This window comes from Coccinella septempunctata, chromosome 5 (assembly GCF_907165205.1).
Source record: "Coccinella septempunctata chromosome 5, icCocSept1.1, whole genome shotgun sequence".
Lineage (NCBI taxonomy): Eukaryota > Metazoa > Arthropoda > Insecta > Coleoptera > Coccinellidae > Coccinella > Coccinella septempunctata.
In genome coordinates this window covers 21447662-21461408 of record NC_058193.1, presented here as the reverse complement: position 1 = coordinate 21461408, position 13747 = coordinate 21447662, and the positions used below count along the sequence as shown (strand labels likewise).

Sequence of the window (13747 nt, the reverse complement as noted above, 5' to 3'; positions counted from 1 at the left end):
AATATTTTCAAAACTTGTTTCTTCATTCCCTAAAAAAGTTTTCGTTACAATGCATATACCAACTTTTAAATCATACTAATTCTTTTTAACATCTAGTACAGGATATAATCCAAAATTATAATCAAACTTGGTCAACGTAGAATGAATTGACGAAAAATGAAGTGAGGTGAGAAATTTTTCGAAAAACACAACTCGAATAGTATCTCGGAAATTGTTGATTTTTGGTTATCAATAAATATGGCTCAAACGACATCAAATGAGTGATACTAACAACAAAGTTCACGTCTAATTTGGAAACAGCCTGTATATATACACACAAGAAAAGGTTAAAATGTTATATTGTTGGAAATATGGGCTACAAAATTCACGGTTGGGGATATTGAATATGATTCGTAAGGCCCTCTTTTGAGCTAGGAAAATCCTTTTGCTATATTATGCGCTGTATTCCCAAAATTAATTGTTATATGACATGTTGCCATAAATTAAATCATAATAAGCATGAAGAAGTGAGTTTCGTGGTAGGCAAGATGTTAATCTGGCCAGAGCAAAACAATTAGTTCAATACGTTTGAATTCTAATGAATATTGGAACTTTAGTATCAAAGATATTTCTTGAATTTTCACTGAATGCGTAATCAAAATTAAATAGAAAAAAAGAGAGAGCCAATCGGTTCCATTCATCCAATCATCGCATACCATTCTGACCAAGACCAACTCGAAGAATAAGCCCAGTCTATACTGTGGAATAAGTAAGGCGAGGGTGATTCACCTCGAGGGCCTTTGATAATAATATGAATGTTGTGATTTTCGACAATCGACAATGAATTTTCTCCCTCAAATATTTTCAGATCTCTGCAACTTCCGGTATAACCGAAAACAACCTTCTACTTTCTTACTTCAAATGGAACACCCAGTTTATCTTCACATCGTTAGATAGCCAATTTGATGGCAATTTCAACAATATTGAATAGGTACCTTGTGTCTGCTATAGAAGTTCAAAAAAAGAAATCTTTTTCAATTTCAATTTTCCCATTGTTATAATGCTGTGTGCTGTTTGTATCTAAAATATACAGTGTTGTTTATGATCAAGTTGGACAATTCGAATTCGTCAAAACTCCAAATTTTCAGATTTCCTACAACCTTATTTTTTTATTGTTCAAGTCGATTTTACGATACGATATTAAATATTCAAAAAAGTGTCAACGCTCGTTTTCACAATTATTTTCATAAGAATTCCAATAATTCATAAACCGTTGAGTTTTTACCCAATGGACACTCTATTGATACTACCATTAAATCAGCGATCTCACGATGCGAAAATAAACTGTGTGTATGTGTATACTGGGGTATGCCTTTTGAATAAGAAAATACTAGGCTCTTTCCGGTAAAATCTGCAAGGTCTGAAAACTGTTTAGGGATCAAATTTTCAGCGCGAAAGTATGTTGAGTTTTCCATAAACGTAGTTGAAAGATCTTTCGTTTTTCCAATAAAATTACATCGTGAGTCTATACGTCGCATTTTTCAAAAAAAGAATGAAAAGGTGTACCACTTGAAAGCTTCACATACCACTTTATCAGAATCTGGTCTTTTTGCAAATTCATATTTAAAAAAATTTCAATTTTCAATGAAACATTTAATTAAAATGATACTGGGAGGTGCTTGCATTTTTTTTTACTTTTAATATTGAACGTATTTCGAATAAGGTAAATTGACAACAAGTGTTTATGCATCCTAATCTTAATCAACCTTTATTTAGTAGTCTGGAACTATGAAAATTTCAAAAGAGAAGGTTATAACTTTCAAGTGTTGGCTTCATTCGATTTTTTTTACTCCTCATTGGAAAAACTTTCCAAAATTCATTCTTCACAGAAACACATCTCTCTCCATCGAAAGATGACTCATTCCCAAAATTCCCACAACCAACAATCTCCAAAAAATTACAGGTAGTCTCCAATAATCGCTCGACACGAAACTAATTCCTCGAATTATGGCACTTTATGTCCATTCAGCACGAGTCATTGGGAACTCGATTACCTCAGTGCCCGAGGATCGGTCAATAAAATTCTTGATTACTTCCAAGCAATTCAAGCACCACGCAACCAAATTCTAGTACCGGTGCCGATACAGTTATTCCCAAAGACTCTGTGCTTCGACACGCAGGTACTTCCAGTCAAGTCCACGTCCGATAGCACCTGAAGTATACGGAAATCTTCTTTGCTTCGGCGACGTCTAGTCGGTTCGAAAAAAAATTGTTGAATTTTACGGATATGTGAATATGATCCAGTGACTCTAGTGTTGTCGATTGTTTAAGAAGACTGTAAGAGCGAGTTCCTTATTTAAGTAGACAGGTGAGTTTCTGAATGGAAGGAATAACAGTGGTTGCACCATTGAGGTGTAACCGCTTCTCGTTAATTTACATTCTTCAGGGTGAAGGTTGAACCTGTTGTTTATATTTATGTCTAGTCATCTGATCTCATCATATCAATGGGTTCGAGTAACTCTTCATCTGATATGTATGCGTGCTATGAAATATCTGTACCTATATATTGTAGGTAGCTGACCTCAAAACTTTTCGCACCACATCCGCAAAATGCAAAAGTAAAAAATTATTTTTTCATTTATCATTCTGCGCATTGTTGATCCTAGCCGTAAAAATCAACTTGACATGTAGTTTATTTTACCTTGATGACAAAATCACAATAAAGAATATAGTAGCTGTTGAGATCTATTCCCGAAACACTACAGCTGCTAGAGAGATTTTTCCTCAAGAATATACACTGTGTCCGTAAAGTATGGAACAAAGTCATTTTTAGCTGAACAGACCGTTTTAAGAAATAATCCTGAAACAAGTCGATTTTTGATTTTAATTCACCGTATTTTAAAATAATAATCTAATATACAGGGTGAATTACTTTAGAGTAATGACGTCACCGTCATTTTTTTGAATGAAACACCCCCATTTTGTCTCAATTTTCGGAACACTCTAGCTGAGCTGATTCCAAAAATGTATCACATGTTGATTCCAATTGGTACAAGGTAGACAAAAATACAATAGTTTTGTGTGTGCTCATAAAGTAACGCGTAATATTCTTTGTTAGTCAAATTAACAATATTATCAAAAATTCTTATTGTCTAGCGGCAATTGGTTTAAATGTAACATCCTGTAGTTTGTTACATTTTTAGATTAATAAAAATGAGTTGTTCAGGAATATTACTATAATTATCATATTGTATTTTTGTCCACCCTGTACCAATTGGAATCAACATGTGATACATTTTTGGAATCAGCTCAGCTAGAGTGATCCGAAAATTTAGACAAAATGGGGGTGTTCCATTTAAAAAAATGACGGTGACGTCATTACTCGAAAGTAATTCACCCTGTATATTAGATTATTATATTGAAATACGGTAAATTAAAATCAAAAATCGACGTGTTTCACGATTATTTCTTGAAACGGTCTGTTCAGCTAAAAATGACTTTGTTCCATACTTTACGGACAACGGACACATGTATAGTAACATTGGGGAACAATCTTTTCAGCTCTTGACTTCAGTTTCAGTTGACTGATGCTGAGATAAATTCAGCATAAAAAATTCATATTGCCCATGCCGGAGACGTTCCAGGTGGACTTCTCTATCTCAAAATATAAATTTTTTCAATGTTAATCGTTAGAATACTTTTTACTGCATGACTTCTACTCCTTAAGTTTGTGGGTAATGAATTTGGGGGCCCAAAACTATGTTATAGGTCATACATTTTTTCAAATTAATACAAACTAACCAGACGAAAAGGAGATAGAGTCGCGTCAACATTTAACGAAGAAGTTGTAAATTACAAAAATATATCATTTCAAATCCCAAAATTTAATTCTGAAAAATATTCTCCCAAATTTCAAAATTTAAACACTATTGTGTAGAGACTGAGAAAATTTTCAGAAAGACATTCAAAACAGATTTGCTATCATGTTATAAAATCTTTATACCTATTTCAAAACGTAACAATAACAATTTCAGGGGAGCTATAATATTTTCAAAGCCATTTTATGCTTACTATTTATTTCCTAATTTCCTACTGAATAATGAAAACATGAATTTTTATTATTGATGCAATTAGTGTAGACGACTTAATTTTTTTCTCATTTTTTTACTCATAGTGAAAAAGGAATATTTAAATTCAAAGAACAGATTTCAGAAATATAAGAAATATTGTATATGTACAGGTTATGCCATTTTGGGCACTTTTGCAGGGTATCTCCCTTACCTTTCAAGATAGAGGATTGCGGTTTTAACGATAGCGAGCAACTTTTCAATGAATGTGGAAATCTCGGAAGCAGAATTTGATAGACCTTTTGTTTTCTTAGATATAGGGCGGAATAGAAAAGTATTACTTTTCAGGCACTTCTCAATTATATTTAAACTTATCGAAAAAGTTGAAACTTGAGAGAATCCGGTGACTTAGTGTTTTCCTTACATCGTTTATCTTTCAGTTACGAAGCAAACATATGTTTTTTTAAATGAAACATCCTGTATTTTCTACATTCCTTTGGCATGAAGTTGTCTTACCAAAAATATGTTTTTAATTATATATATTCAGATGTAATAAACACAAGCCCAGAATTTTCTTCTCTGTCTAATTGCAGCATAGGTAGGCAATGAATAATTTGTTTGGGACAAAAAAATGCCAAAAACTTCACATGCTCTTGTCAGTTCCTTATTATTAGTGGAATATTTCTGTTGTTTTTTATTTTCAATTCACAATATAAAATATTTAATTTATTTTTCAAAAATGGAGGTTTACGAAAATTATGAAGTAGGATAATATATCTGATGGTTTGTTTCCTACTGATGAAAAAGCAATAAGCTTCGGAATTATATTCATAGAGGTAACAGAAAATATGGAAAATCTTGAATTCGGAGCTTGTTTTTCAAAATGACTGAATATAATTATATATTTTCTATTCTCGTTTATTGAGTAGAACAGAAAGAGATAGCAGGAATGAGAGACTTCATATTCAGGGATTGCCATAGAAGGAAAAATTCTGGTATAGCATGGAAGATAGTAGTGTTGAGCACCATTTTCGTCACCACACTGTTATCTTATTCAAAAACTCAGACCATAATAAAACTGTGTAATAAAATTGCATAAATGTTTTATTGAATACAAACTGTGCTTCGTAGGACGAATTTTCTTTCCAGAGATTACCCCGGACAAATAAACAGACAGACAGACAAAATTTTGAAAAGTGTTGCAACACTAAATCAATTGATTTAGGTAACGTGCAAATAACCAAAAAAAATCAAAAAAGTCTCGTATTCGAAAATTACAGAGAGATACCTATTCCAGTTTCATTTATTCGTAAGTATAGAATTTTCAAAATCGTCGGCAGATAATGAATGTGCTAACAACTGCCCAAAAATCGTGGATACAGAAATCTGAATAATTATTCGAGATTAAATTGGTACTAGATTCTACTTTTCCTTTGATTGTTATCACCTCAGTTGATCGTTCAGTTAAAGCGTAGATGCGACTAAATTCAATTTTAGTACCGAGCCTTAATATCTTAACCATTCCCTATTAACAATCCAATCGTCAAGATTTTTACTATAGCCTATGACCTTGAATATCAAATTGGTACTACAAATTTCATGGCACTCTTATCGACCTAATTTAAAGTTCTAAATTAACTATTTTCTCAGAATCCAATCAGAACGTAAGGAAAATATGACCATATTCACATTATTATTATGGGATAATATAAAAGTTAATGATATTTCATCTTATACTAGGTGTTCACTAAAAATGGGACAAACATGCTATAACTTATTTCTTGTTCGAAAACATGAGGTCAAAAATGCATCCTTTATGAGATATGGAATGCAAATTTGCAGCTGAGAACTTCTTTCCCTGAAACCTTGGTGTACTTGTTGAAAAAGGTATTCTTGACCTTGATAGTACTCGATTCAAACAGCGGAAATACGACCTAATTTTTTTTCAGAAAACTTCAACTAAATAACTCTTGCTCTTTCAATTCCATCGACGAAAACTAACAGTTCGTATTTTTGATACCCCGTCCGTATCTCAGAAGGGGTGAATAGGTATTTGACCCCAGGTTTCTTTAAGAAATATTAATTTTTTCGACACGGATGCCCTTTGCCTCATCTTTAGTCAACACCCTGGTTACTCTATATGAAATGAAATATCTTTATTCAATCACATAATAATAATATGGATATTGTAATGCCGTCATATCCATATCGGATTTCATTTCAACTTGCCCCATTGCAGATGAGTTCTCGAACTTCATTTCAAGTTCTCAGGTATTCCAAAAAGCCTCGAGGATTTTGGAATTCTAATTATCACCTTAAAATTTGCCGAAAAAAGGAAATTGACATCTTGCCAAATTGTACATTTATATCTATGAAATTTCACCTTATGCGGAAGTTGTTTACAGGGTTAGAAGACCATAATGCCTAGTGCTGTTTAATTGCAAACATTCGATCTTCGTTGAATGGAATGAAAGAAAATTAATGATTCATTATAATTAAATGTAGAGGTAATGAATATTTCTCCTGCACATTACCAGTAATCGGGAGATTAACAGTTCAAGTTAACAGGATTCTAATGATTCAGTTGAGGAATATTGCAATATAAGAAATAGCAAATTCGCATTTTATTCAACTGTTCATTTTCATCTACATTAAACGGTGACTTACTAACTTCAAGTTTTCAAGTGCGCTAAATTTCGATTTGCTGGAGTATTTCACTATACAGTCTTTTGACACGTACAAATATTTTAACAGTAGATTCTTGAAGTAAAAAAAAAACACTTCTTACTACACCATTTCCGATTCGGCTCTGATAAAAAGATATAGCCATTTTAAGTTTCCATGATGAGCTATGTCACCCCTGGAGAAACAAAATTCTCTTCTGAATAATAAGATAAATCTATGATAGTACACATCTGTGCATCTTACAAACAGAGTTGAATTCAGCCAGTACCCAATGTTCCGAATATCTCAAATATTCTTTTTTTTGAACATCGAATTACTCGAAAACGACGCATTACATGAGAAAATAGGAGGGATACTTTCATTTTACAAAACGTTCAAACATTCATCAGATAGTGTCCAACTTATTGTCAAGAGTTGGGTTCTTTGAATTTTTGGTAGTTTTATGGTACGTAATGGTCATAATGAGAAAACTGGAAGATGTGGGTGATATCTTGTGTTCGAAAAAGATTCATCGAATAAATGAAAAATTATATTCCCAAATTCATTTCATTCGATCAGACCGTTTCTGAGATATAACTAAAAATTACATTTGTTTATGGTTTTTCAACGGTATGTATCTTTCAAACCGAGCCGATTCGGAAAAAATGGTAAAGGACAAAAGTATTTTGTTCACACCAAGAATCAACTGTTGAAATATTTGTAGGAGTCAAAGATTCCCCCTGTAGAGTGGGTTGACATTTAGATACTTAGGATATCCATTTAAACTGAGATTTTACATTCGGTATTCCTATTCTTTATCTTACACCATTGTATGGTAGATGAGATTTTGATAACATATATATTCCTATTCTTTTTGTTCAATATCTTCTCAAATAAGCCAGACCCAATCCTGTTTCTACATTTCCAAATAAAAAATTGAAAAGAATGAACTTAATAATTCTCATAGAAGGCGACATTATCAACCCTTTCATTCACTTCATGTTATACATATAATTAGCTAACTTCATATGCTTCAAAAATAAAGAAAAACACTGAGTAGTCCTCTAAGGGCAATTGATATTCAGAAGATGGACGTAAACTTGAAAATAACTTTTGTTATCTTCTTTCGCTAACAATAAAACTAAATATAAGGACTCAAAGAGCTCAATTTTATTTCACAGAAGTTCCTTCTGAACCAGATTAAAGAAGACATACCACAAGTGAAACTATAGACTAAGTAATGAGACCCTCCAGACTTCCAGAGAGTCCTTTGAAAAGAATATACCTCTCGAAACATAAAATGATTTACTTATTTCCAAAAAGCCGGAAGTCGTATGAACTTTATTATTTCCGTTTATTTTATTGTTATGGGGCTTTCTCTAGGAATAACTCTCACCTAAAAGTATTCGAAATTTCTGTAGAAATACCTTGAATATGATTTTGACTAGATTATTGAGTTCAAGGCAATGTACATGGTGGGCAAATTTCGATGTTTTAGCACTACAGCTTTTGAACCAGTGGAGATAGACAAAATCTGATACCCCATTCTCGTTCTCTTTTTCTGAGAAACTAATAAGAGTAGTAGTCATTTTTGGTCACCTTCTTTTGTTTTCGACTTATAAGCGAAAATTGGAAAAATGGCGATTTCGAAATAAATTAATATCACGGCTAATACTGATGATAGAGCTCTCAAATGAAAACATTATACAGGCACTTTTTTAAGTAGAATCCAGTGGCGTGCTTGCCTGTTTAGCAGGATTTTTAATTACGGAGCTATGACCCAAAGTTATGTTTTTTGAATGGGAACACTAGATTTCTGTGCAATTTTTTGAGAGCTCAATTTTTACTGATTTCTAAAATATATAACATCATATAGTTTGTATCAATATAAAAAATGGAAAACCTTTTTTCTCAATATTTCTATTACCACAGTCTCCTTCTATTAGTCCTTTCATTTCTATGCTTCTTACTCAATTTCTCCAAGATTCAAATTTTGTGAAAATTGGTAAAAAGTATAGAAAGAATGACATTGCCGGAAGGAGTCTGCTCTTGTTATAAGAAGCTCTATTTTTCTGTGCTCGTCAAAAGTTGAAACCATAGAAATATTGAGAAAAAAGGTTTTTGACCATTTTCTATTGTTTATATTGTTACAAATCATATGATGTTATATATTTTTGAAATCAATAAAAATTAAGCTTTCAAAAATTTGCACAGAAATCTAGTGTTTCCATTTAAAAAAACATAACTTTGAGTCATAGCTTCGTAATTAAAAATCCTGCTAAAAGGCAAGCACGCCACTGGATTATACTTAAAAAAGTGCCTGTATAATGTTTTAATTTCAGAGCTCTATCATCAGTATGAGCGGAGATATAAATTTATTTCGAAATTGCCATTATTCCAATTTTCGCTTATAACTCGAAAACAAAAGAAGGTGGCCAAAAATGACTGCTACTCTTGTTAGTTTCTCAGAAAAAGAGAATGGGGTATCAGATTTTGTCTCCTCTGGTTTAAAAGCTCTAGTGCTAAAACATCGAAATTTGCCCACCCTGTACATATTTTGGAAGACAGTATTCCTTACACATTAATTAATGTAAATAATACTTGAACAGCCGTCGCTATTTCACGGAGTTTTCAATATAAAATTTTTGTCCCCAATTTTACAAAAGTATGATGCCTAGAAAAATAAAATAAAAATAATTGTATTATGACAGCGTCCTTCGCGGGTTCAGACACACTATATAAGGTATGGGCAGGCATACGGTTTTTCCCCAACCACATAAGACGATTTTGTTCACAAAACGTATTGTAAAATGAATGTGGCAACTGACTGCATGATAGAAACTACTCATGTCATTTCTTGGTGGAAATGTAAAATACAAGATAGCGAACAATGATTCAGAATCGATTAAGAATTGCACCAAAATTTTTTCAATTTAATACATATTAAACGGTTCTCACAAAAATGAACTTCAAATTGAAAAAATTTATATTGTTTATTGTTTGTTTGAAACAGACCTTCCATTTACATATTACGGTATTTGATTTTTAGAAACATGGCGTGGACTGACAGTTTAGTTCTCAGGCTCAGACGCTTTTTCAATCGATTACATAATATCTGGTGAATCTAGGCTACGAATTCACTTTTCTCCCAATGCACAAAGAATTATCTTATGTTTGCATGTGAGTTTTTTGTTACTTTTCACTGGTGGAAATTTTCATTGATGCAATTGAACAATAATTGACAAGCTAAAATGTATAAGAAAAGTTGCACACAATAATAATTGGAAAGAAATTGTGAAATGAAAAAGCAATATCTAATAAACAGGTAGTCCTATTTAGAATATCACATGTGGTGTTACTTTTTTGAAAAAGGATCAACGTGGCTTCGTAGAAAATATTCTGGATCGGTATGGTCGTATATGCATCTGAACGATTTGCCTCCTTTCCGTTTTCCATTACAAAAAGGACTCTTGCCCTCCAGAATTGAGTATTGAGTCATTCAAGCTCATAAACCTATTATTTCAGAATAATAACATATACCAAATGGAAGCCAAATTACTAGTCATCGTTTCCCTCACGCTGGCAACGCAATGCCCCCAAATATATGGAGAAGATCATGCCAGTGAAGACTTCAGCAATTTCGCTGAATTGGCAGCAGAACTCTTCCAATCACAAGGTGGTGAAGGCTTGGGATCTATGGTACAGGGCTTAATGGGGAGTGCCATATCTGGTGTCCTTTCAGGAGGCGACGGTGAAGGTGCAAAAACAGCTAGCAATTTAGGTAAGCAGCAGAGTGACTTTAAGACAAAAGTACAAACTTGTACTAAGAGTTGAGTAAGATGGAATACATAAGATATTTCATTGGATTGGTGGATTTTTTCTGCGGTTCGGTTAAACTTCTGGGCTCGTACTATAAATTGTATTGGCACTTTCATAGGTCGAGTTCTTCAAGGACTTGGTAACATGGTAGGTCCAAATGCCAGAGGAATAGATACAGACGTTTTATCTGGAATTGTGGGGATGGTCGGTAATTCCCTGGACCCACAAAACAAAGAAAAGGGTGGTGTGGATGTTCTTTCTGTATTATCGACGGTTGGTGGTGTTTTGAGTCAGCCTGGAAATGCAGAAAAACTAGAACATATAACAGGTTCGTCTCAACTTTTTTTACCTAAAGCGTTGTAACCTCTGAAAAGTGATCGGCATTGTCATCCCATATACTTAATACTTTCTTCACAGGATTAATGCCATTGGCGGTTGACTTCTTCAATTCCATTTATGGACCAGAAGCTCAACAGAGAGAGAAGAGGCACGCTGAACATGCAGGGTCTTTTCCACCACTCTTGGAAACATTTCACCTGATGGCCGACCATTTCCTGAATTCCGAATTCGGCAAGAATGTCATGAAAACGATAGGAGCAGAAAAAATCATCAAGATTTTTTCTGATGAAACCGGAAAATTCAGCTACGACAAATTCGTAGAGTTGATGGAAAATCTATCCTTCAGGAGGCATTGGATCCACATGGTTACACTGAGGATAGGAAAATTCGTGGAGTATTATTCCGATCCTAAAATTTATGAAAAGTAAGCGACATAAGTAAATTATGAAATAACTTATTTTTGGATATGCAGTAATTCTACTGTCAAGTTGTGTTTTCAATTGATGATCGCTATTTTTATCGCTTTATTTTTTTTCAGGTATGCCACCACATTGCAGTTGATGATCAACAGCTATCTCACCCACCAAGGATATCCCAAATCAGTTCTACTCGATCCTGTTGCGCCAGTGAAAAGCACAACTGCTTTAGTGGACTTTATGGCAGAAAAATATTTGGGCACCAAAATAAATTCAAAACATTATGTTCAACCTATGGTTTCGTATGTTGTGGTAAGTTCTTAAGATTAATCTGAACCAAATCAATATCTGTTAATATTTTACTAATTAAATTAAAATTTTCTTGAGCTGGACCATTGCCCAGTTAAGGAAGAATATCAATATCACGCCAATTCATTTTCTTGTTTCAATATAAAAATTATTAGAAACTCGATTTTCTTCGAAATCAGTAATTTTGTTTTGATCGTTAGTCGGCATCGGTATCGCTATATATTTGTCGGATTCATACCGACATTGATGAATTCTTGAATTCAAAACTTCGTCTTTGAAGAATATCAAGGTTTGAATGAGGAATGTAAGATTTCTAAGTAGATACTCTTATCAGGAAACATGAGAATATTCAGAATTAAATTGCCAATGAATTCAGTTCTTATTCTCAATTTACAGCACATATTTGGCTTGATCAAAGAACAAGGCCGAGCTAAAGGAGGCACAGAAGGCATTTCGGCCAAGTTAGCAGACTCTATCAATTTAGAAATAATAGAACCGATTGCTCGTGTGAACCGAGCATACAGGTTTTTGAAGAAAAATCCCAAATGTGATAGGTGAGTACGAGCTAATAGGACTAAGGTCTTCTCCTCCAATATATACCTTTCTTCGAATCGAATGAAATCTTTACCAAAGGATATTTTTCACAGGTATGTGTTATGTTTGGTGAACCAAAAGGATACTAGTGCGACTACCATCCCAGGTCTCAAAATGCTGCTGAGTAAAGGTACAAGCTTTGTTGCTAGTTGGGCCTTGAGTACATTGTCTGAAGCGACGATGCTGGAATATTTCAATCTCATCATGTACGAAGACCAATGCCAGGTAAATGATCGATTTTCTTATAATTGTGGATATATTTATGCACCAATATAATGAAATATGAAGTAACCTGAAAAGTAAAATAATAAAATAAGTAGTGAGTATATTCCCATAAATATAACGTTCTTTCTGGGAATAATGAGAAGAAGAAAAATCTATTGACCACTACGAAGTTCGAGCAAGACAACTAGCAAGTAGACATTTCAATCTGACTCTCCAATAAATACAATTTTCGTTACTTGATAGAAGTACTGAAGATCGTTACTCTCTCAATAACTACTCAAAATAAACTGGTCATCCAATGGGTGTTTATCAAGTATCGTTGTAAAATATAATACAATAACAAGTTCCATGTGAGGTCAACTTCAATAAGTATATGAATTGTTTTTATAAGTTAAATCTCAAAAATTAATCGATGTAAAACCACTAAAAACAGATATTATAGGAACATTCTTTAACAATTTATCTCCGAAAGTTTTTGAGCAAAGCAGGGATTGGGACACTTTGATTTTTTTGCAGTTTTTCAGAACCTTTCTGGCATGAAATGTGCAAAAATTTCAAGAGGGTTTAAATTTTTGTTTTTCATGGCCAATATTGTGCCCAGAAGTTCATTTTTGGAGGAATAAATGAAGGATTTTGCTTCAATGAAATTTTTATATGTTTTACCTCAAATTTAACTGATGACTGAAATACTGAAAGAATTGCAAATAAAAATCGATAAATGGGGGCAAATTAATTTTAATTCATTTTAAGAGTGATATTCTATTTATTTGGAACTGAACAATCGACAATCGATCAAAAAAACATAGAGATGGATCCGTTATTCAAGCGGTGATTGTCCGATCAAGCTTTGTAAAACTCGACGTTGATGCTGTATATATAATCAACCACCTTACTTGAATGACAAAATAACTATTACATTTTTTATTTCCAGAAATATTTCAAACCAGCCTGCAGTGATTTTCACGAAGGGGAAGTGAAAGTAACGACTGAATATATTCATAATGAACTTTAGGTTAAGTAGATGGAATAATATAATATAATGTGAAATATATATAAATTATTTAACGATAATGATTTTTATTCAACTTTTTTCATTGTCATCCGATAATATTACATAACTGAGGATCATCTTTTTCTTTCAGATGGCTGCTTAGGCCATTCAGACAAATTTTCAATATAATGGCTGTTTTATGCAGAATTACGAAAAACTAACACCTAAGAAAGAGCCCAAGTAGTAGTGCTCTACCTTCCAAAGGTGTCCTAAATATTTATACTATTTAAACAACGAGTAATAATTTAGGTACTCTTTGATTGGACGGAAAACACAACTGTCCC

At 33.1% G+C, this 13747-nt stretch overlaps 1 protein-coding gene across 1 annotated transcript; it reads left to right on the top strand.

Annotated features, from left to right (window-relative positions):
• The first annotated feature begins 2064 nt into the window (after positions 1-2064).
• LOC123314265 lies at positions 2065-13480 on the top strand. The gene is made up of 8 exons (XM_044899431.1): positions 2065-2347; positions 10236-10491; positions 10648-10857; positions 10947-11292; positions 11407-11596; positions 11990-12147; positions 12241-12412; positions 13344-13480. Exons 2-8 carry the CDS (start codon positions 10254-10256, stop codon positions 13422-13424), a joined length of 1395 nt encoding a protein of 464 aa, XP_044755366.1. The 5' UTR covers positions 2065-2347; positions 10236-10253; the 3' UTR covers positions 13425-13480.
• Positions 13481-13747: the final 267 nt, after the last annotated feature.

Coding starts and splice junctions, on each gene's coding strand:
- LOC123314265 (XM_044899431.1), top strand. CDS start 10,254: ATGGAAGCCAAATTACTAGTCATCGTTTCCCTCACGCTGGCAACGCAA. Junction 10,858..10,946: donor AAAACTAGAACATATAACAG/GTTCGTCTCAAC, acceptor CTTTCTTCACAG/GATTAATGCCATTGGCGGTT. Junction 12,413..13,343: donor TGTACGAAGACCAATGCCAG/GTAAATGATCGA, acceptor TTTTATTTCCAG/AAATATTTCAAACCAGCCTG.